At 45.0% G+C, this 23912-nt stretch overlaps 2 protein-coding genes across 7 annotated transcripts; both read right to left on the bottom strand.

Annotated features, from left to right (window-relative positions):
• Positions 1-1169: 1169 nt before the first annotated feature.
• Positions 1170-13911, bottom strand: LOC307204594 (actinia tenebrosa protease inhibitors-like; the record flags this gene model as incomplete). Its single annotated transcript, XM_079956198.1, has 8 exons — positions 1170-1416; positions 2563-2742; positions 3607-3645; positions 5020-5196; positions 6505-6540; positions 7685-7864; positions 9890-10052; positions 13642-13911. 8 exons carry the CDS (start codon positions 13909-13911, stop codon positions 1412-1414), a joined length of 1050 nt encoding a protein of 349 aa, XP_079812324.1. The 3' UTR covers positions 1170-1411.
• On the bottom strand, positions 10137-22798 carry LOC307203941 (PI-stichotoxin-Hcr2f-like). Of its 6 annotated transcripts, none has more exons than XM_079955242.1 (10): positions 22663-22798; positions 21759-21805; positions 21404-21671; positions 20904-21083; positions 20717-20752; positions 19575-19751; positions 18408-18446; positions 16948-17127; positions 14732-14779; positions 10137-10290 (listed from the first exon to the last, which is right to left on the bottom strand). In XM_079955242.1, exons 3-9 carry the CDS (start codon positions 21492-21494, stop codon positions 14766-14768), a joined length of 717 nt encoding a protein of 238 aa, XP_079811368.1. In that variant the 5' UTR covers positions 21495-21671; positions 21759-21805; positions 22663-22798; the 3' UTR covers positions 10137-10290; positions 14732-14765. The 6 variants fall into 6 exon arrangements, with proteins under 6 accessions (XP_079811368.1, XP_079811367.1, XP_079811370.1 ...); XM_079955241.1 differs by lacking the exon at positions 10137-10290 and adding an exon at positions 12784-12918; XM_079955244.1 differs by lacking the exons at positions 10137-10290; positions 21404-21671 and adding an exon at positions 12784-12918.
• Positions 22799-23912: the final 1114 nt, after the last annotated feature.

The following is a 23912-nucleotide window of genomic DNA, read 5'->3' as shown; positions in this document are numbered from 1 at the left end:
CACTGCTTGAGGCTTCATTTGGCTGCTGGCAGGGCTTTCTGCCTTTGGCTTGGAGGGGCTCAGAAGTTGAACATACCTGTGCCCGGAAAATCCCTTATTTTGGCTGCTGATCCCTTATTCTTGAGGCTGCTGGTCCCTTATTTTCAAATCTGTAAGTTGACAGCTATGAGCAGGGCCCACTGGGATTGGCTGTACGAGCAAACTTTCAATCAGCAACTCTGTAGCTGATTTGCTCTCATGGCAAGGACCATGTGGAAATGCTTCCTTTTCCTGTGCTGTTTGAAATTCAGCCTCTCAAGGAGGAAAGAGCATTTCACCTGATGCCATGGTGATGTCAGATGATTGACAGGTGGGTCAAAGTGGCTCTTGTGGGCTTGAGGAAAGCAGAATCCTGCCCACTGGCCTGGGCCACTTCCCCACTCCTGGTGTATAGGTATATACAGCCAGAGCCAGCCCTATCATTAGGCAGAGTGAAGGGGCTGCCTGAGGCATATGTGACGTTAGGTGTGATGCAGGTAAAGATGGGGGTCCAGAGGAATGTTTGGGAGCCTGAAAATGGCTACTACTTGTCCCTTGTCTAGTGAGGTTTACTGCCAGCGCTGGTCAGCTGATCTGTGATGACAGCAAGGATCGCAAAGGAAAACCATTTTCAGGGACAAGGAAATAATTTGCTTGGCATCATGGTGATGTTGTATGATTGGCAGGTGGGTGCCCACACCTACCTGTCAAAGTGGTCCCCGGGGATTGGGGAAACATCTGGATCTGGCCTCCTGGCTAAATCCAATCCCTGATCTCTGTTGCCTGAGATGGAACAGGCAATGGTACCTACACCAAGGTCACATTATACTCAGGTTGTAAAGTAACTTGGCCAGGCTCAATATAATGAGGGAAAGTCATAGCCTAGAAGGTGAACGAAAGCATGTTTGGAGCCCCACACATGGTGTTCCATCAACACATGGTTTCCATAGATCCCCTCATAGCAGCTCTTCCCACTGAACTAATCTGGACTCACCTCTCTCTTTGGAGGCAGACAGATAATGTATGAATTGGAACACTCCATATTAGAGTAAAACCTCTTTATGATTGGGAGTTGCTACCCTTCTTCAAATAACCATCACTTCTTATTCTCCCCACATTCACAAAAGGGATATGCAGACCTGAAGACAACAACAACAGCACTCAAGAAACACAGCCCACAGGGTGCAGAAGAACCTGTGAGTTTATTGGCAAGAGCGTGAGAATTTTTGGCAAAGACTGGTACAGCAGGATGAGCCATCTGCCTATACATAAAGGCATAGCTGAGAAAAAGAATGCCTCCTGGTTTCCTCTGCTGCCTTTGTTCCACTGGATTCAATGAGATGTTAGTGGGTGTGAAAATAGAACAGGCTGAGCTCTGCACAAGGACTCAAGGTCAACCTGAAGAAAGAAGTGAGAGCACTATGAACAATTAAATGTGAAGGTGCAGCCGAGAACCAATTCCACCACAAGGAATGTTTTGGGGGTATTTTTAGTTTGTGGAGACATTGAGTTACAGGAAGCATGAGACAAGTTTATAACATCATGCATGGCAGAATCGGTTGACTGGTGCAGGTAGCAGATTGACCAGAGAACAGGAGATTGACAGAAATCCCCCACTGCTGCCTCTATATGCTCTAAAAAGAATAAAATGCATTGGTGGGGTAAAGAAAGAGTGTGTGGTTTGAGATTTGGGGTTATATGACTTCCAATCCATTGAATGTTCTCCCACAGTTTTACTGCATTTTCCTATCATCTTCCCTACTTCAAAAGGTATGGTGTTGTTGTTTTTTAAAGTTGGGGGAGATTTGTCAATTCTGCAAAACAATGACAGTCTAGAGCTGGCCCTTGATGGTGCCTCATGGATAACCTTGAGTGCATTTTTGGAAGGGATGCAACAGGGATGGTTCAGAGGTTCAGCCCCAAAAATGTAGAGGGCTGGTATGGCAACTGAACCACCAAATTGCCTTTGTATTAGTTAAAGCTGCATAAACAACATATATTTAAAGCACCTGGCCATCCCCGAACGAATCCTGGGAACTGTAATTTATTAAGGGCCCTTGTAATCAGAGCTCAGTGCAGGTTTGACTTCAGAACACAGGATAATTGTGGGAGAAGTCATGAGCTTTAAATGTGCAGCCTAAGTCAAAAAAGAAAAATTGCCACCCACTGGTCACCTCATTTCATAGTAAACAGCAAAAAACAAACCCATCTGAATGTTCAGAAACCCTGTGGTGGCCCATGCCAACTCTTGATTTGCTGATTAAGTGAGTGGGTGGGACCAATAACCAGGCAGCAAGCTCAGCCCAGAGGCTTCCTTTGCTGTCAGAGAACCAGTCCCTGGGTATTCCCACATTGAATTCCCATGCGTGGAGGAATACCAGCCCACAATGGTGCCCACCAGAGAGGGTGAGGGGACTTCTCCCTCTCCTATGAAATGAGGATATTGAATTAATGCAGTTGGAACACAATCATTGCATAAATGACATTCAGAGAATAATGGAAGTTCCTCTCTGGGAAACTTCTAAACATTTTCTGTGTCCTTACCATTGCCTGCACATGCCCAAAAGCATTCATATTGCTCATCGAAGTTATTTCTGTTCCCTGCACAGCCAGTGTAGTTGAACGGCTTGCAGGTTCTGCTCCTCTCATCGTAGTAAAAGCGACGAAAGGCACTGTGGCAGTGTCCCATGTCTAGGGGTTGTTCGCAGTAATCAAGCAGAAACTCTGATATTGCAGGGGCAGAGAAGGACAGAAACAAGGTTCATATTTATTACTTGGTTCTTTGAAGGAAGTAGAATTTTAAGGTGTCATACTTGTGGTCGCAACCAAGGGCACCAACTTGCCCCCATGTTGTGGGGCAGACCACTGGGCAGGGCTGTGTAGGTATCCCACCGCCACAATGCCGGCCCTCGTATACTGGGTGTTGGGGAGTGTGGAGTTGGGCCACCTCCTCCCTACGTTGATGGGGAGACGGAGGAGGAGTGGAGCCACAGGAGTTTGAGGGAGTTCAGCCCCCTCCTTGAAAAAAATGGCAGGGGTCTGAAGACCCCTCAGCCCCCACCACTTGGAACGCCTGGTTGCAACACCTGAGATTATCTCAGTGACAATTATGAAAACTCTGCCCTGGGATTCAACAGTCACATTGACAAAATGTGGACAACAGATGAAAGAGACCAGTTGGGACTCGTTACATTTACTTTCGTTAAAAAAAGAAGTTATAAATGCATTATAGCACTGTGAAAATTTATTGAAATTGGAACTCTATGAAATTTTCCATTGTCAGCTTTAAAATGGTCTCTTTTCATAGCATTTTCAGAGTGTTTTTTTTATAGCTGTGTAGATGCAGTCAAGGACTTAGATAGGATGAGATTATGGTTTCTGAGATTCCTTAAGGCATATTTAGCATACTATCACAGAAAATTTGGTGCAGCCTTTCATAGAAAGTAACAGCTTCGTAGTATAGATATGGCAAAGGAGACCTGAAAAAACAGACTGCAGAACTGAAGAAATGCAGTAGGAGTGGAAGGCAGATTTCATACAAAGGTCAGAAAGAGAATGCCATGGAGCCCTCCTTTACTCAGTTCTTACCTTTAAGTATGTCAGGATTTATCAGGTATTCAGGTATTTCTGTTATAAGGAGAAGGAGAACCATGTTAACCAAATGGCAGAGACTGGAGACCATTTTTATGCTGTAAGTTACAATCGCTACAGAGCAATCTAGAGCAACTCTAGTTAGGTTTCTGTTCTTGAAAAACACTATGCTAAGGACTTACTGCAGTTCAGTTTAGGATCCATTAATGATCGGTAGGCTGTCTTGTCCTTTCCCATGAATATACTCATAAATTAACATCCTCCCTTATCCATGTGCCAGTGGAGTTTAGGTGAAATGGAATCAGATTAGATACAGTAATTAGATGCACTGGTGTGGCAGGAGAGGATGGCAAGTGTGGTAGGAAAATTCAAGGACAATAAAAGATACTTGTTTATAATTACTGCATTTTTCCATGTATAATACTATATTTACCCCCAAATTTTTTAAGTTTAAAATTGGGGATCACCTTAAACACAGAACGTTGCAATTATTTACAGATATTTCTTATCAATAACAATTTTTGGTATGGCGCAAGCAAACCTTTATTTTGGAAGTGTGGCACAGAGCAATAAGTTTGAGAACCACTGTCCCAAGGGATACTCCCCCCTAAGGCTGCATCTACACAGTTATAAAAAAACACTGGGGGGGCGAGTTTCAAAGCTCACACTGGGAAATATCATCGAGTTCAGATTTCAGCTCTACAGCGACATCTGGTGTCTCAGTGTTTTAACGCAATCATAATGTGGTGTTTTTTTTACAAATGTAGCTGAGTCCCTAGTCTGATATGCCAGCACAGTTGAACTTCCATTCCTGATTATTGTACGTTTTGGCTACTGAACACTGAAAAGTAAATGCTTCTGTTTTCAAACATTTTTCAGAACCTGAACGTGCAATGTGGCTTCCACTGAGTGCAAGAAGCTCTTGCAAACAATGGGAAGCTGCGCCTCAGTTTTCGAACGTTTCGGAAGCCAAATGGGCTTCCAGAACAGATTACATTCGAGAACCAAGCTGCCACTGTACAGAACCCTTTGTTCAGCCATGCATTCAGGTGACTTTTGTCACTGTTCTCAAATGATAACATTAAAAAAACAAAATTCTGCACCCTTTCCCTTTTTTTCCTTAGTGCTATACAAGATTTTCTTTCACACTTTCACACAAGCCTGCACACTTTCCCTGCTCTAGCACCAAGTTTTCGCACTCTAGCGTCAAATGTTGCATTTCTTCTGACTTTTTTCAAATCAGCAATGCTTACTCCCTTAATACCAACGCTACCCCACTCCCCCCATGTTTATAGGGCAATATGCTGCTGTAGCGGAGCTGCAATGCCACTAGAGCATGCATAAAGTTAAGCAAAAAGTGCAAGTTCTTCGGGTTGATTGAAAAAAAGACAAAAAGTGGCTCATTCTTACCATACTTTTCACACTCCTCGTAGCATTCCCTGAAAGAATGGAAATTGTTCTCGTTGCTTCCACATCCACTAAATATGAACATGAAACATCTCTTCAACTTGACATTGTAATAATAGCGTAGCACACTAGATTGGCAATTTCCGAATGTAAATGGCCGCTTGCATTTTAGAGGTAGCTCTGGAGGAGGAGGAAACGGGGATGTGGAAAGCTCACACATATATAGTAGATGTAAACCCTGTTTCAAAGTCCTGCAGTTCAAACTGCTGAGATTATCTGTTCCAAGTGGGCAATGACAGGAACCCTGGAGTGGCATGCAGGAATGTCAGGTGTTGAAAAAGACCCCACCCATTTCCCAGCCCCTTTGTATCGGGGTGCCAACTTGAATAAAACATTGGGGGAAGCCAAGGTAAGTCCTGCCCTCTACTGGATTCCTACCAATCCAAATGGAAAGCTACACTGCATGAAAAGCTAAGAGGCTTGGGGTTTTCCCCACATGCCCTCGTAGCTGTAGGTTATGAGAAAGCTAGAGCAATAATACGCCAACGAATCTGGGATGTGGAACTGCAGTGCCACGTGAGTGAGATGAATAAACACCCGGCAACAAAAGGTAATGGGAGAGGATTTACCCCAGCAAATTATTTGTCAAAATTACAAATACCCAAATACAGACGGTCATTTACCCTCACTAGATTCAACGTGCTGCCATCTGCCTTATTGCAGGGCATATTCGAGGGTAAACCATATGTGAAATAAGTCTGCCCCTGCAGCTTGATAGAGGTAGAAAATGTCTCTCATGTCTTGTTACGCTGCCATTTCTACGGAGATATACACTCGGTATTTATTACTCCTGTTATACAAAAATCTCCAAATGTGGGTCCGAACTTCAATGTCTAAACCAAGAGGACAAGGTAGAGGACAAGGATCTAGAGATTACGCTAAGGGTGGCCAAATTCTGTGCAACTGCCATAAAACTTAGGGAACAAGATGTACTACCAAAATGATTAAGGTTTTAAATGACAATTTTAGGTTATATTTTAGTCATCAAGATTTAATATATATTTTTAACTGCCGCTATATCTGAATTGCCTCTGTTATACCCAAATGCAATTCAGTGTATTCCTGTTGTGTTTTATGATTTTCCTGATATTGTAAGTGAGCCGGAACTGGTCTGTGACCGTAATAATAAAGTCCTGCCCCACATAATCAAAAGACTTGGCACACAGAGACCATTTGAATGGAAATGCCCATCAATTTTGGGGGGCCTGGATCTCATGGTTTGCATATCCTATGTTCAGGATGTGTAAACCATGAAATGCCCTCGTAGGGTTGCCTTCTCTGCTCCCAAGTCCCACAAAGTGGCAGACTGAGGCAGTCCCTTCTCACCATCTTGCTGCTTATATCCTGTCTCTTTTGACTCTCATATTTAGAGGCATCTCCCCCACTCCATTTCTGAATCGCGCTGCAAGCAGCCAAAGGAACTCTTACCTTGTTTCCACCCAATTAGCCTGTGTACTTGAAGTGCTGTGAAAAGAACAAGGTGAAGAATCTTACCGTACAGCACATTTGATGTGAGTGTGAAACAGCTTAGATTTTTACGGGGAAATGTAAAACGGACCATTGGACAGCTGATACAATTAGCTAGAGATTAATTCAGGAACTGCTCTTTCCCATCCGGTTCTTAATTAAACATTGTACTATCTCAGGCACAGGCAAACTCGCCCCTCCAGATATTTTGGGACTACAACTCCCACCACCCCTATGCCTGTACTATCTCCATTAAACGTTACTGTACACTCTTTCCATCACCTTCCCAAAGTTGGGCAAGCATTAGGTAGGCTTTGGGAAGGATCTGGGAGGACTCTAGGACCCTGTCAGCAGAGCCCTCATGCCTCCTTTGCAAAGCAAGTTAGGCTTTGGGAAGGAGGTGGGGAGACGGCCTCACAGCTCAGTTCACCATGTGCCGGGAAACTGGTCACACTGCTCTAAAAACACCTCTGCTGATGGCACAGCCAATACTCCAAGAGGTAGGTGGGCTTCAGCTTCCCCATCCGTAATCTAAAGTGTGCTGCTTTCACTTCTAATTGTTTTATTTATTTAGAGATTACTGTAAGAACTAAGGGCAGGAATGCTTACATTCCCCCCCTTATTACAGGGTTAACACCTCCCTAGGCAGCTTACAAGAGTTTTGGGGTCCCCACTGAAGTTGAATTTGTGGGCCATGGGAGTCTGTAGGGGAAGGGCGTGGAAGAGTCACTACCGTATTTTTCGCTCTATAAGACGCACCAGACCATAAGACGCACCTAGTTTTTGGAGGAGGAAAACAAGAAAAATAATATTCTGAATCTCAGAAGCCAGAACAGCAAGAGGGATCACCTCTCGCTGTTCTGACTTCTGTGATAGCTGCACAGCCTGCATTCACTCCATAAGACGCACACACATTTCCCCTTACTTTTTAGGAGGGAAAAAGTGAGTCTTATAGAGCAAAAAATATGGTATATGTTGCTGGACAACAACTCCTATTAACATCTCTTTTTTTAAAAAAAGTGATGCAGCATAAGACCTCCAGCAGCAACACTCCCTAGAAACACAAGGGCAACTTATAAAAAGATTTTCACTTTGTTTTTAAGGTTTAGGGGAAAGGAGGGGGTATTAAAATTGTCCTTACCAGACGGGTGACACTCAAAAACACATTGGTATAAATCTAGGAAGTTGTTTCCATTGCCTCCGCAACCACTGTAAATGAATTCCCTGCACATTTTGCTCTTAACATCGTAGTAAAAATGCGTAAGGAAGGTCTTGCATTTTCCATAATCCGGAGTGAGTGTGCATTTTTTAGGTATAGTTCCTGGAGGAAGAGGAACAGCCACAGGTACCATATATGTTAGCTCATCTTATGAAGCACAGAAGATAATACCATTTGAAGACATTTGTTAACCCAACATCTGATATCTTCTCTACCAAGTAGCCAAAGATGGAGCCTACACATTGGGACCCAAGAGGCATACACATTAAAGAGCCCACTCTGGAGTCCAGTTGTAGAGTTCAGTGGTGGTTTTTCCCCATAGCCTTTAAGAAGACTGCAGCATTTAAGAATAATCAATTCAGTGAATGTCTGTGGGGCCACACTGACAACGAAGCTGCTGCACCCCCCCCCAGGCACTAAAGGCAGCAGATTCCCACATGGAATGTGTTAGTTGCTGTCAAATGCAGTACATCCATCATTCTCAAGTCAAATGTAGAATCAGCTGCGACTTTGAGCAAAGTTTGCTATTGTAATCCAAACTGAGATCATGAAATAATTTATATTTCCTGCCCCATGGGATGCTAGCCCAAGGGCTTTTTAGCCCTATTGATTTCATTTTCTTTTAGCGTTAAGAATGACTCTCCAAAAGCCAAAGAATGTGATACCTGCCACATGCTTTCAAACTGGAGCTGGAAATTTTCCTAGAAAGGGCACTATCAGCTCATGTGATGTTGCCTGTGTAGACACTATCTGTGTAAAGCAAATTGTGTTCTTCAAAGAATCCTGGGAATAGTTTGTTTTGGGTGCTGTGAATTGTAGCTCTCTGTGGGCACTGTAGGCCTTGGAGTCGGGGGGATCCACGTGCTTTAAATGTATGGTGTAGAGGCAGCCATTGCCTCCGGGGGGGGGCGGAATATGAGTTCTCCAATGTCATGAATTGGGGGCATTTTTAAAATTATTTTTGTAAAGCATTGTTTCCTGAGACATTTCTGGATTTGTTCAACAGGAACTGTGCTTCCTAATCTCTAGGAGATGTTGCTTTTACCTTTAAGAAGTTATAGACTATAAAGAAGGAAATGGTTTAAAATCCCAGTGAACACTTCCTATTACTGTAGATTTATGTGTCAAGAGACTTCCAAACTTGAATTTATAAAACTGGATATGTAACAAAGAATGGTACGCCTCCCATTATCACCAGTTACAGGGCAGACTCAAACTATTAGGTAAAGGTAAAGGTACCCCTGCCCGTACGGGCCAGTCTTGACAGACTCTGGGGTTGTGCGCCCATCTCACTTAAGAGGCCAGGGGCCAGCGCTGTCCGGAGACACTTCCGGGTCACGTGGCCAGCGTGACATCGCTGCTCTGGCCAGAACCAGAGCCAGAGCCAGAGCCGCACACGGAAACGCCGTTTACCTTCCCGCTGGTAAGCGGTCCCTATTTATCTACTTGTACCCGGAGGTGCTTTTGAACTGCTAGGTTGGCAGGCGCTGGGACCGAGCAGCGGGAGCGCACCCCGCCGCAGGGATTCGAACCGCTGACCTTTCGATCGGCAAGCCCTAGGCGCTGAGGCTTTAACCCACAGCGCCACCTGCATCCCTACTCAAACTATTATACCACTTTAAACATCCATGGCTTCCCCAAAGTACATTGGAAACTGTAAGTTTATTAGGGGTGATAAGACTTGTCAGGAGACCCCAAGTCCCCTCGCACAGCAACAATTCCCAAATTTGCCTGGGAAGAAGGCTTGTACATTGAGGAGAAGGGGGTCTCCGAACAACTCTCAGCCCATTGACCCAGTTACACTTCCAGGAATCTTTCGTACAAACCATGGCAGTTTAAAGGGGAATAATACTGCTTTAAAGGTAAAGCACAGATGGGACCCTATGTATTCATTAGGGTGAAAGTGTAGAGGCAAGGATACAGGCAGGCTGAACAAAAGGTGAAAAAGCAGAGCATTTCTCTGAGTCTCCCAGAGTCAATGGTGACTTACACATCCCAGAGAACTGTCGCCATGATGACGCCCAATGCCCAACCTGCCCAATCCCGTCCAATCTGCAGGGGATTCCTAACTTGCAGAGAGGCCTGGCATATTGCACACTTGATGCATAGAAGGGCCAGAAGGCTTACCTGCGGAATGGAAAAAACCCTGCACCTTAGAGCAAGGTGCCAATATCCGCATGATAATGACCAGGAGTGTAGTGCTATTGCACTGCATGTTGATGTGAATATTCAGTGCTGAGAGGAACCTCCTTATATAGTATTCAATAGTGATGTGGAGGGAGATAACCACCTGGACATTGAACACAATTTTTTAATAGGTAGGGACACTCTGAGGCACCTCTGCTCAGATCAAGGTAACCTCCTGCTTGCAAATGAGGACTGCTCTGAACTAGGGACATAGAGGAACTATCTATCAGGTCAATCAGCATAAACTTGGCATTGCCAGAAAGAGTTCTGTTTCCATTAGATGGTGATACAAACCCACTCTGCTGCCTCCTCCTTCTCTAGGCACCTGTACTTCCTGGCACCTGATGACAAACAACAAGGGATTGTTGGGGCAGGTAAAGTCATGCCTTCCGACATTGTTGGGTAGAATTCCTAAGGCGTTTTGGGTGCAGGCACTCTTTTGTCACCTTGCCCTGCAATGCTTCATGTGGATGCCCTGTGCGCTGGGCATGCGTGCCTGGTTGAATGCAGAAACAGTGGGGTTTTGTGTACTTGCCTCATTCATAGTCCACGTCACTAGTGGCAAGGATGAAGAACCCCAGTCCTTTTTGTGGGGACACAGGTGAGGCCTGACATTTTGCCCAAGAGCAGGAAGGGAGATGATACCTCCCTGAATTACTGCTTGGACTAATTTGATCTGCTTGACTGGTTCAGTTACTGTGGTGCCCCGCAAGACGAATGCCTCGCAAGACGCTAGATGAAAGGGTTTTCCGTTTTTTGAGGCGCTTCGCAAGACGAATTTCCCTATGGGATTGCGAGTCTTGCGAGTTTTTCCCCTTTCCCCCCTTTTTCTAAGCCGCTAAGCCGCTAATAGCCGCTTAGCCGCTAAGCCGCTAATAGCCGCTAAGCCGCTAATAGGGGTGCTTCGCAAGACGAAAAAACCGCAAGATGAAGAGACTCGCGGAACGAATTAATTTCATCTTGCAAGGCACCACTGTATTTGATTATGCAGATCCCCTGAGTTCTTATTGCTATATTTAAACAAATACAACCTTTTCCCATTACAGGGTGTGCTTTGAGTTTGCTTTGAGGGTGTGATGGCAAATGGTGTATTGGCATTTCAATGTGCAGAGAGGACAGATTAACTGCTTGTGTGATCTGCTTCTTCAGGGAGTGAAACCCAGTTGGGACGATGGTCCTGGGACCTTTGTCAAGGGGCAATGCTGAAGTCCCCTTCTTTACTTGAGTCTTTCCTTAGGCAGACTAAGGCCTTATCCACACTTCTTTCCCAGCTGCTTTCCTCTGGAGGAAACCACTCTTTAGCACTCAATAGGAGCAAACAGCGGGTGGTGCTGTGGGTTAAACCACAGAGCTAGGGCTTGCCGATCAGAAGGTCAGTGGTTTGAATCCCCGCGATGGGGTGAGCTCCCATTGTTCAGTCCCAGCTCCTGCCAACCTAGCAGTTCGAAAGCATGTCAAAGTGCAAGTAGATAAATAGGTACGCTGTGGCAGGAAGGTAAACGGCGTTTCCGTGTACTGCTCTGGTTCGCCAGAAGCAGCTTAGTCATGCTGGCCACATGACCCGGAAGCTGTACGCCGGCTCCCTTGGCCAATAAAACGAGATGAGTGCCGCAACCCCAGAGTTGTCTACGACTGGACCTAATGGTCAGGGGTCCCTTTATCTTTACCTAGGAGCAAACAGCAATTCAGGGTTTCTCCGGATTGACTTTTGCTCCAATTTAGCAGTAAAGAGAGGGTTTTCTCAGGGATAGGAGCAGAGCAAAGGGAAAACGGCTCAGACCCATTCTTTCTAGGCACAAGAGAAGCAGAAGTGTGGATGAGCCTTTAGCAAAACACTAATATATATGGAAACAGTTCTCAGTTTTACTACAGCGAAGTGATTTCTCTTTCCCTGAGAATATTTCTTGGCAAAGTTGACTTATGGTGGAGAAATCTTGGGACAGCTAGTCAATGGTAAGCTAGTCAATGGTAAGTCAATGGTAAGCTATTCAAAACAAAATTCTCAAAATACTACTTGTTTTATCCACCTCTGTTCTGGAGCTTTCCCTGTGAAAACCTGCTCTTTAAAGCTCAGTCAGAGCAAATGTCAATTCACGGAAAGCCCAAATTAATGTTTGCTCCAATGCAGCACTAAAGAACAGGTTTTCAGGGGGAAAGCTCAGAGCAATTTACACATACCAAAAACCCCTGCTTAGGTACATAGCTTTTAAACACTGACCTTTGCCTGGAAAGAGCAAGGCAAAAATTAAGTGTGGATGATCCCTGGGACTATGCCAGTCCAGTTTTATAATTTTATGGCTTTGCTTATGTACTATTTTGAACTACTTAATATGGAGAATTTTGGAATTCTTGGGGGCGGTTTTATGGAGCAGCTACAATCATATAGGGAGACTACTTGGTTAGCAAATTGTTAGTTTTTGAAATAATTCCCCAGGTTCTTACAAAGTGGACCCTAGATCAGATTCGAAGATATATAAGGAATTAGCTGGGAGATTTCTATCCCCAACAAAGCCCACACATACTGTGCTATCAACTCATAGTTTCCATCAATCCCCTCCTAGCAGCTCTTTTCATTTAACTAATCTGGACACACCTCTCACATTGGAGGCAGATAGATGGTGTATTCCTCTGAACTCCATATTAAGGTAAAACCTCTTTTTGACTGGCAGTTGCTACCCTGCTTCAAATAATCTTGCCCTGGTTTAAACGTTCATCGCTTCTTATTCTCCCCACATTCACACTAAGAATGTGTGGATTTTAAGACATTTGGGATGGTGATGATGATAATGATAATGATAATGATAATATTCAAGAAACAGAGCCTGCAGGATGAAGAAGAAGAACAGGTGAGTTTATTGACAAGCATGCAAGAATGAAGCCTTTAGATGAAGGCATAGTTTTTTGGGAATGCGCATCCTGGCTTCCTCTGGTGCCGTTGTTCCATAGGACCCAATCAGATGGTAATGAATCTGAAAATAGAAGAGGCAAAGCCCTGCACAAAGACTCAATGTGAACTTGAAGAAAGAAGAGGTAAAGGTAAAGGTAAAGGGACGCCTGACCATTAGGTCCAGTCGTGGCTGACTCTGGGGTTGTGGCATTCATCTCGCTTTACTGGCCGAGGGAGCCGGCGTACAGCTTCCAGGTCATGTGGCCAGCATGACTAAGCAGCACACAGAAACACTGTTTACCTGTGCTTTCGAACTGCTAGGTTGGCAGGGACCGAGCAACGGGAGCTCACCCCGTCGCAGGGATTCGAACCGCTGACCTTCCGATCGGCAAGTCCTAGGCTCTGTGGTTTAACCCACAGCGCCACCCGCGTCCCAAAGAAGAGGTAGGTAGGAACAATTAAATCAATCAATCAATTCCTTTATTTAACCGATAGAGATAAAACACAATACAGAATTATAAACTAAAACATCATAGGGGTACATAAATTAGGTAGGACCACAGTACTAAACCTCTCACAGATAACCCACATCAAAGCATTCAGTTACATGTTTCCGACACTTGAGTGCCAGGAAAAGGAATTTAGCCACTGACAAAGTTGTTTTCCCAGAAGACTTATTTAGCAGATATGCTGTCTGCTTTCCTCTTTGTCGGGGACTGAGCTGGGGTAAGTATGGAGTTATAAGATACTGTCTTAAATTGTTGTAGAAGGGACAGCTCAGTAAAATATGCTCTGTGGATTCTACCTCACCCAACGCACAATGGCATAATCTCTGGTCATATGGGACTCCTCCATATCTTCCCTTCAGAACCGCCAAGTCAAGAACATTCAGCCTAGCCGCAGTAAATAGTCTGCGGTATTCCACGTAGTGGATATCCGTCAGGTAGCGAGCTGGAGCAGCCCGATACATCTGCTCCCCCAGAAACAACCCAGGTTTCACACGGGCTATGTCCTCCTGTCTGGCAATATCCCTTAATCTTTGGGCGATCACCGCCTTTGCGTGGCTATACGTCATGGACTCTATATAAAGGGAGGACAACCCGCACTTCTGCACTTCCTCCACTATCTCCCCTTCCCATGGAGATTTAAAGTTATCCCTCAGAATCAAGGGGGCCAAACCCACCGGTCTGAAACAGAGCTTGAGCCATAGCCATAACTTCGCTTTCAGGGCCACATACCTAAAGGCTTGACAACCGGTTTCCAATCTCATGATCGCACCTGCCACGGAGGGGGGGATCCTGAGTATGGCCCTGAGGAATTGGGTTTGGATAGATTCCAATTTTTCAGAGTCCCTACGTGAGCCCAAGGCAATGCCCACCAGCAGAAGAGGGAGGACTTTCATTTTAAAGAGTCGCAAGGCAACTTTCACAGTTTGTGCCTGTTTCTTGGAGTACAGGGTTCTAATCACCAAGGCTGCTTTCGATGCATTTGAGGCTATGTATTCTCTGTGCGCCAAGAAGGACCTATTTGATCTTACAACCTGACCCAGGTATTTGAAGCAACTGACCTGCTCTAAAGGAATACCATTAATTGACCATAAATTAGGTTTCAGTCGAGCAGCAAAGACCATTATTTTGGTCTTGGCATAATTTAGTTAAATGTGGCGGTGCAGCTGAGACCTATTTCCACCAAGATGAAACTATACTTTGGGAGGCCGTTTAGCTTGCGGGGATGCTGAGTCAGGGGGTGCACGATACAAGTTTATAAAATTAGGCATGGTGGAAAGAAAAGGGGGCGGATGTCACATACACAAGCCACCCACTATTTCTCCTCCTACTTCTCTAATTCAAGGCAGGGGGTGGGGGAGCAAAACGAGATTATAGAAAAGGACTCACTGTTGCTTGCTTGCTGACTCTCCCTCTAGCAAGGTCAGATATCAGATGCTAAACGAAAGAAAGGAAAAGTTCCTTAAGGTCAGGAAATACTCTCTGTTGCTCCCCTGCTTGTCTTTGAGGAGATTTGTCATTCAGCAACACAGCTCTGAGCACGCTCACAACCAATGAGGTACAGCCACAAACACACAGAGGGATGCTGTGGCAACTGAACCACCAAATCACCTTTGGATTAATTAAAGCTACGTCATATATTTAAAGCATAAGGCTTCCTCTAATGAATCCTGGGGACTGTAGTTTATTAAGGGCCCTTGGAAATTAGAGCTCTCTGAGGGTTCACCCTTCACTACCCAGGAATTTTGGGTGGAGGTGGGGAGTCATGATGTATAGCATGTGCACAGCATAAGTCAAAAAATAAAGACTGCCACCCTATGGTCATCTCACTTCAAAGAAGAAGAAGAAGAAGAAATCTGAATGTTCACGCAACCTCAATTAAGTGTATTTGCTCCTCAATTAAGGCCATAGATTTACAGGTACATGTATGCAGCTACTTGAAATTTCTAGCTAGCATAACCACTCAAGACTGTAATAATAATATAATAATAATAATTTATTATTTATACCCCGCCCATCTGGCTGAGTTTCCCCAGCCACTATGGGCAGCTTCCAATCAAGTGTTAAAAACAATACAGCATTAAATATTAAAAACTTCCCTAAACAGGGCTGCCTTCAGATGTCTTTTAAAGATAAGATAGCTACTTATTTCCTTCACATCTGAAGGGAGGGCGTTCCACAGGGCGGGCGCCACTACCGAGAAGGCCCTCTGTCTGGTTCCCTGTAACCTCACTTCTCACGAGGAAACCGCCAGAAGGCCATCGGAGCTGGATCTCAGTGTCCGGGCTGAACGATGAGGGTAGAGACACTCCTTCAGGTATACAGGACCTTGTGTGGAATGCACTGATATGAGTGCCACGGATCACTATGGAATTGTACATTACCAACGTGTGACATGCCTTGGCACATCACCAGGTCATTCTACTAATCTTTGTGGGGAGATGGGTGGCGCTATGGTCTAAACCACTGAGCCTCTTGGGCTTGCTGATTGGAGAGCTGGTGGTTCGAGCCCACATGATGGGGTGCACTCCCATTGCTCTGTCTCAGCTTATGCCAACCTAGCAGTTTGAAAGCATGCCAGCGCAAGGAGATAAATAGATACTACTGCAGCAGGAACGTAAATGGCATTTCCATGTGCTCTGGCACTCATCACAGTCTTCCATGCACCAGAAGCGGTTTAGTCATGCTGGCCATGTTACCCAGAAAGCTGTCGGTGGGCAAAGGCCAGCTCCCTCAGCCTGAAAAGTGAGATGAGCACCGTACCCCATAGTCACCTATGACTGGAGTTAACCGTTCAGGGGTCCTTTACCTTTTTACTAATTTTCAGAAACTTTTCAAAAATTGATTATTCATTACAATTCTGGGCAGACAGATTCTTTTGTCATATTGGCCAAGAGGAACAGTGCTCATCTAGCTTTCTGATGAAATAGTAAAGGTAAAGGGACTCCTGACCGTTAGGTCCAGTCGCGGACGACTCTGGGGTTGTGGCACTCATCTCGCTTTATTGGCCGAGGGAGCCAGTGTACAGCTTCCGGGTCATGTGGCCAGCATAACTAAGCCACTTCTGGCAAACCAGAGCAGTGCACGGAAACGTTGTTTACCTTCCCACCGGAGTGGTACCTATTTATCTACTTGCACTTTGATGTGCTTTCGAACTGCTAGGTTGGCAGGAACAGGGACCAAGCAACGGGAGCTCAGCCTGTTATGGAGACTTGAACCACCGATCTGATCAGCAAGCCCTAGGCTCTGTGGTTTAACCCACAGTGCCACCCACGTCCCTAGTAGCTGAAACAGTAGGTGAAAGAGTAGCTTGCAGCAAAAAGATACCATCTTTCTTGCAACTGCCAACCATTTTGTGGGTTGTTGTTGTTGCTTTTCCTTCCTCCACCACCAGATCCTTTGACATTTTTTCAATAAAATGCATCAAACAGAATGCACCTTTCGCTACCTTAATCCACAACTCAAAGGCTATTCCAAGAAACAGAGCTTCTCCCTCTCCTATGAAATGAGGGTGTTGAATTGATGCAGTTGGAACACAATCCTTGCATAAATAACATTCAGAGAATAATGAAAGTTCTAAGTTCTAAACATTTCTGTGCCCTTACCATCGGCTGCACATGCCCAAAGGCATTCATTTTCTGTCTCAAAGTTATTCCTGTTCCCTGCACAGCCACCGTAGTTGAACGGCTTACAGGTCCTGCTACTGTAATCGTAGTAAAAGCGAGGTAAGTCCTTGTTGCAGCCTCCCACGTCTAGGGGTTGGTCACAATAATCACGCAGAAAGTCTGATATTGCAGGGGGGAGAGAAGGACAAAAACAAGGTTCACATCTGTTACTTCATTTCTTGAAGAAAACAGAATTTGAAGGTTTCGTGCTTGTGGTTGCAACACCTGAGATGATCTCGGTGACAATTAGGAGAACTCTGCCCTGGGATCCAACAGCCACGTTGACAAGAGTGGGAAAAGCACAGATGAAAGAGACCAGTTGGACTTAAGTAAGATGGGGTTATGCCTTCTGAGATGCCTCTAGGTAGATTTAGCATACTATCACAGAAAACGTACCAACAGCCTTTGATTTGGTGCAGCCAAGCTTCATAGAAAGAGACAGATCAGGATGTGAAATGAGTGTCTTGGGTTTCCTGCCTGTCCTTAATGCATTCTGAGGCAGTGTGGAGAGTGCGCCGGTGCCTCACATCCCACCCTCTTTCCTTCAGGGACCCCCTTTCCCCTTCCATGCCCACCTTCTATGGTATAAGTAAGGGGAGTCTTGCTTGCTATGGCAGATGAGGAAGTATGGTGGGCAAGGAGATCAGTAAAAGGACATAGCAATAGCAATAGGGGCAGTAGGCTGCATACTCATACACGGCTTCAGATACTCTTCCACTGTCAATAAATAGGCCCTTGAACCTAATAGGAGAGAGGGAAGTAGGGAGTGTCCTAAGCTTCTTGGGCTGAGAGACCAATATGTAGTTTGGAGAAGAAAAAAGTGAAAACTTTTGGCTGAGAACTTTGAATTCAGAACTGAATGACACATGCAGAAGACAACTGTCCTCTTGGGACATTATCTTGTCCCTCCCCAATCCATAAGTTGTGTGGCGAGTTCCTACCCTCCCCCAGTGGAAATAAAGACACATGACACAATTAAGTAAGGTTAATGGGAGCAATTGGAGGCGGCAAAAGAGGGAGATCCCTGTGTTAAATTGGGCAGGCCACACACCCCGAGCCAGCTGATTGGCTGTCCAGGGGATGACGCGGCCGGGGATTCCCTCAATCACGCAGAGCCTGAGAGCTGAGAATTGTAGTCCCAAAACAGCTGGAGGGCCGAGTTTGGCCATCACTGGCTTAGGGGCTGCAACGGATGCTTCTGGCCAGATCCCATGATGTATTGGGAGGAAACAAGCCCTTGGATCCTGGTGAAAACTGCTAAGAAGTAAAGACACAGTAAAGGAGGCCTTAAGCAACAGGCTGCATCAGAACTAAAGAAAGCCAGCAGGAGTGGAAGGCAAAATGCATATGAGAGTCAGAAGGAAAATGCTATGGAATTTTTACCTTTACTTGGCCCTTACCTTCAAGCTTGTCAGGATTTATCAGATGTTCGGGTGTTTCTGTTATAAGGAGAAGGAGAACCATGAGAGACCTTTTTCAGGCTGCAATTGCTCCTGAGCAATCTAGACTAACTCTTCACCCCAATTGTTTCTCCATTTGATCCTTTTGCATGGCTCTGTATGTTTTGTCGTATTTTATGCAATGCAACTTGCCATTGTTTTTATTGATTGTAACTTAGTCGTTCTTTGCCATCTAGTTTGTTGTTTCTTTAGCTTGTAAATTGCCTTGTGTTTAGTGATGCAGAAACATAATATACAAATTAGAAGTGAAATGAAATGAATGTTAGTATCCTGGAGCTCAGCTTGGGACCCATAAGGTTGCCTTGCCCTTTCCCATTAATATCCATGTGCCAGTGGTGGAGCAGAATCAGATTAGATACAGTACCTGGCACATAGTCTGATATGTTTCAGATGCCAGTACAAAACCCTTTGTTCAGCCAGGTGTTCAGGTGTCTTTTGTCAGTTTTCAAATTAGAACATTAAAAAACAACAACAACTTTTCTTTTCTTAATGCTAGACTCAATTTTTTCCCCTCTGAAGCCAGCACTTTTTTTCTGCTCTAGCATCAAGCTTCCCCACTCTTGCATCAAACGCTGCATCTCTGCTGATTTTCTAAATCAGAGAACTAATTTCCCCAACGTGCTAACCTCTTAATACCAAAGCTCTCCCCCCCCCCCCCCCCGGCATGTCTATAGGGCAATATGATGCTGTAGTGGAGCTGCAATGCCACTAGAGCAGGCTTCCTCAAACTCGGCCCTCCAGATGTTTTGAGACTACAACTCCCATCATGCCAAGCTAACAGAACCAGTGGTCAGGGATGATGGGGATTGTAGTCCCAAAACATCTGGAGGGCCGAGTTTGGCCACCACTGCTTTAGATATTTGTGGGCTAAGGCTTTATGCACTAATGCAGGTTTCCTCAACCTCAGCCCTCCAGATGTTTTGAGACTACAATTTCCATCACCCTTGACCACTGGTCCTGCTAGCTAGGGATCATGGGAGTTGTAAGCCAAAAACATCTGTAGGGCCGAGATTGAGGAAGCTTGCACTAGAGCATGCATAAAGTTGAGCAAAAAGTGCAAGTTCTTCGGGTTGATTGGGAAAAAAGATTAAAAGTGCTCATTCTTACCATACTTTTCACACTCCTCGTAGCATTCCCTGAAAGAATCAAAATTGTTCCCGTTGCTTCCACATCCACTATATATGAACACGAAACATCTCTTTCTCCCAGCATCGTAATAATAGTGTCGCTTACTTGCTTTGCAGTCTCCTAATATTAATGGCTGTTTGCATTTCGGAGGTGGGCCTGGAGGAGAAAAGCAGTATGTGGAAAGCTCACACATACTGCATTAGCCTGAATATAAGCCTCACTTTTTTCCCGACCGTGAAAAGTTAAAGTGCGGCTTAAATTCATGACCTTACAAAAACTGGCTTTTACTATATCGCTGTGGAAAGAAGATATACGGTAAAACAGAACGGGTGTGAGTGCCTATATATAGGCAGCGGCTTATATTCGGGTTTTGTCTTTTTTACTCCCCCGCCCCTGACTTTTAAAGGTGCTGCTTATATATTCGGACCAATACAGTATATAAGCTCATCTATGACTTGCCGATCAGAAGGTCGGCGGTTCGAATCCCCGTGACAGGGTGAGCTCCTGTTGTTTGGTCCGTGCTCCCACCAACCTAGCAGTTCAAAAGCACGTCAAAGTGCAAATAGATAAATAGGTAAAGGTAAACGGCGTTTCCGTGCACTGCTCTGGTTCACCAGAAGCGGCTTAGTCATGCTGGTCACATGACCCGGAAGCTGTACGCCGGCTCCCTCGGCCAATAAAGCGAGATGAGCGCCGCAACCCCAGAGTCAGCCACGACTGGACCTAATGGTCAGGGGTCCCCTTACCTTTTACCATAGTAGATGTAAATCCTATTTCAAAGCCCTGCATCTATGATTCAAACTGCTGAGATTATCTCTTCCAAGTGGGCAATGACAGGAACCCTGGAGTGGTATGCAGTAGTGTCAGGTGTTGAAGAAGACCCCTCCAACAGAAGTAATTTCAATTAAAAGGATAAATATGGAAGGGAAATGGCCGACGTATAGAGATCTGCTCCCTAGTCCCACAGAATAAAGTAGCAGGCTGAAGCAGTCACTGCTCATCATCTTGCAGCTAATGACCTGTCTTTGACTGGCTTGCCTATCATATTGACAGGCTCCCCCACCCACCCACCTCCAACTCAATTTTTGAATCACACGGCAGACAACCATAACAACTCTTACCTTGTATATCTGTTGTTGACCTGAACGTTAGAAGTGCTATGAAAAGGGCAAGAAGACAAATCTTACACGTTTGATGTGAGTGTGAAACCACATTAATACAGAAGGCAACTTTTCAACAGATTTTTGCTTCAAACATTTGGTTGTTTTAAAGGTGTAAGGAAAGGGGGGGGGAATTAATTGTCCTTACCAAACTGTTGACACTTCAAAACACATTGGTAATAATATTCGAAGTTGTTTCCATTGCCTCCGCAACCACTGTAAATGAATTTCCTACACATGCTGCTCTTGACATCATAGTAAAAATGTGGAAGGGATAAACTGCATTTTCCATACTTTGGAGTGAGTGCGCATTTTCTAGGCATAATTTCTGGAGGAAGGACGAGAAGAGGAAATGTCACAAGTACAATATATGTCATCTCATCCTTTGAAACACAGGACATAATACCATTTGAAGACATTTGTGAACCTTACACCTGATATCATCTCTACCAAAGATGCAAGCTCCACAATGAGACCCTACAAAGAGTCCCATGGTGGTTTCATAAGAAAACTGGATCCATGTGCTTTTTATATCTGGTGTGGAGGGAGTCATTGTTTGCAATAGCACAGTAAAAATACATAAATGGGTCCTTACAGAGAGGCCTGGCATACTGCACACTTAATGCATTTAAGGACCAGAATTCTTACCTTCTGAACGGGGAAAGAAATACTGTGCCTTAGCGCAAGGTGCCAATAATCCCATGATGAGGACTAGGAATGCTGTGTTATTGCACTTCATGGTGGCTGCTGGATGTGAATGCTCAGTGCTGAGAGGAGCCACTTTATATAGTATTCAATAGTGATGTGGAGGGGGATAATCATTTGAGCACTAAATACAATTTTCTAATAGGTAGGGACACACTGAAGCACCTCTGCTTCGATCAAGGAAACGTCCTGTTCTTGAATGAGGACTGTTCTGAAATAGGCACATGGAGGAACTATCAGGTCAAGCAGAAATAACCTTGGCAAAGCCAGAAAGAGTTCTATAGATGGTGATACAAACCCACTCTGCTGCCTCCTCCTTCTCTAGGCATCTGTACAGACTGATACCTGATGACAGACAACAGTGAAAGTCATACTCTCCAGCATTCTTGGGACCCAAATCAGGGCGCTTCTTTTTTTGGCTGAGCTTTCTCACACACATGAGATTGCAAAACTTGTGGCTTTCATTCCGGTGCCCTACTGCCACCCAGCTGACTCGTGCCAGGCTGAGCATCTTTTGGTCCAGCATTCTGTCTTGAGGACTCGTTCCAGAGTGCTGGACCAAAACTCAAGGCATTCCATGATCCAATCAGAAGCCAGGATTGGCTTCTGTGATTCCAAGATTAAAACAGGACAGTTGAGGCATATGGGTGAGGTCATCCCTGCAAATAAACCATTGGGATCCTCAGTATGCACTCCTGGTTGTTCCCAGGGCCACTGCGAAAAAAGGCCACAGTGAAAAAAGATTTTTCAGGGTCCCCAGTAAGGGCAGACTGGCGAGAAACAGGATTTGTATTTATGTTCAAAAAATAAAATAATATGCCCTGCCTGGTATACAAATGAAACATGGACTAGGAAATCCACAAATAATTAACGACATTACCGAGAAAGACAAAAACATATGTAACATAGTCAGCCCCTGGGCTGTGTGATCAGCTGCTTCAAAAACCTCACAAATGTCCTGTACTCAACACAAGAAAACTAGCCAGGTGAGCTATTCTGGAACCATCTTGTACTTAAGGAAGGGATGTGGGTGGGAAAAGGAACAGAGTACAATTGGTTTATCCACAGCAAAGCACAATCCAACCCCACTGGCTATTATTGGGGTACTGGGAGATCTCTCAGGCTGTATTTCAAGAGGAGTGGCTGGCAAAACAGGACCGGTTTCTACAGGTTTGAACTTCTCTTGTTAACTCTCTGCGTACTCTATGGCAGGATCTTGGATTCTGCTTGCTTCTAAGAGCGTGTGGGTAAGCAAGAGCCATATTCATTCCACACCTTCCACCAGCACTTGCTACGGTTTTGGAATTGTTCCACAGATTAGGGCAATTACACTGTGTGAAATAGTCCCAGTTAAAAATAAGAAGCTTTTTCCAGTGACAAGCTGTATTTCCCAGAATAGCTTGCAATTCATGACACAATAATGATTTCGATTATGATGAATTTCCCCATCACAAGTCTGTATCTGGGTGAACGTTGAATTAATACAGCCTACCCCAGCCTAGCAGGGACGCAGGTGGCGCTGTGGGTTAAAGCCTCAGCACCTAGGACTTGCCGATCGAAAGGTCGGCGGTTCGAATCCCTCCGGCGGGGTGCGCTCCCGCTGCTCGGTCCCAGCGCCTGCCAACCTAGCAGTTCGAAAGCACCTCCGGGTGCAAGTAGATAAATAGGGACCGCTTACCAGCGGGAAGGTAAACGGCGTTCCGTGTGCGGCTCTGGCTCGCCAGAGCAGCGATGTCACGCTGGCCACGTGACCCGGAAGTGTCTCCGGACAGCGCTGGCCCCTGGCCTCTTAAGTGAGATGGGCGCACAACCCCAGAGTCTGTCAAGACTGGCCTGTACGGGCAGGGGTACCTTTACCTTACCTTTTACCCCAGCCTAGCAGACATTTTGAAGTGCAGCTTTCATCTCCCCTGACCAGTGGGAGTTGTAGTCCAACAACATTTGGAGGTCAGCAGCTTATAGAAATGGCACTTAACTTTTGCCTGGCACCTTTCCTGTCTGTGTTTGAGGGATGTTTTGTTTCGGGGGGTTTTCCTGGTTTTTTGTTTTGTTTTCTTTGCCTTGCTGCCCTAATATATATTTTTGTTCAAGTGTTTTTGTTTCCGTTTATAGACCATGCAAGACGCAACATGATAGAGTTGTATAAAATTATGCTTGACACAGAGAAGATGGACTGAGAAAAGTTTTCTCCCTTTCTCATAACACTGTAACAGCAGAAGTTGTGGGCATCCAACAAAGCCTCTTTACTGCAGTGGCTAGAAATTCAGCTTTAATTTATTGCTTAGAAAAACTGTCACGGTCTGGGTCACCAGCATTTTGAATGTATTATAAACATGTAACACCAGATGGCACTGGAGAACAAAAAATAAAATTCTTTGTGATTTTCCATAGCGGTTTTTTTGTTTTGTTTTGTTTTGTTATAACCATTTAATTTCTGACTTATTTATAGCAG

Source organism: Podarcis cretensis (genome assembly GCF_951804945.1).
Source record: "Podarcis cretensis genome assembly, chromosome: 15".
NCBI classification, from domain to species: Eukaryota; Metazoa; Chordata; class Lepidosauria; order Squamata; family Lacertidae; genus Podarcis; species Podarcis cretensis.
This window is presented reverse-complemented; position numbering and strand designations above follow the sequence as displayed.

Coding starts and splice junctions, on each gene's coding strand:
- LOC307203941 (XM_079955242.1), bottom strand. CDS start 21,494: ATGAAGTGCAATAACACAGCATTCCTAGTCCTCATCATGGGATTATTG. Junction 21,084..21,403: donor TTTCTTTCCCCGTTCAGAAG/GTAAGAATTCTG, acceptor TCCTTCCTCCAG/AAATTATGCCTAGAAAATGC. Junction 18,447..19,574: donor CGAGGAGTGTGAAAAGTATG/GTAAGAATGAGC, acceptor TCCTTATAACAG/AAACACCCGAACATCTGATA.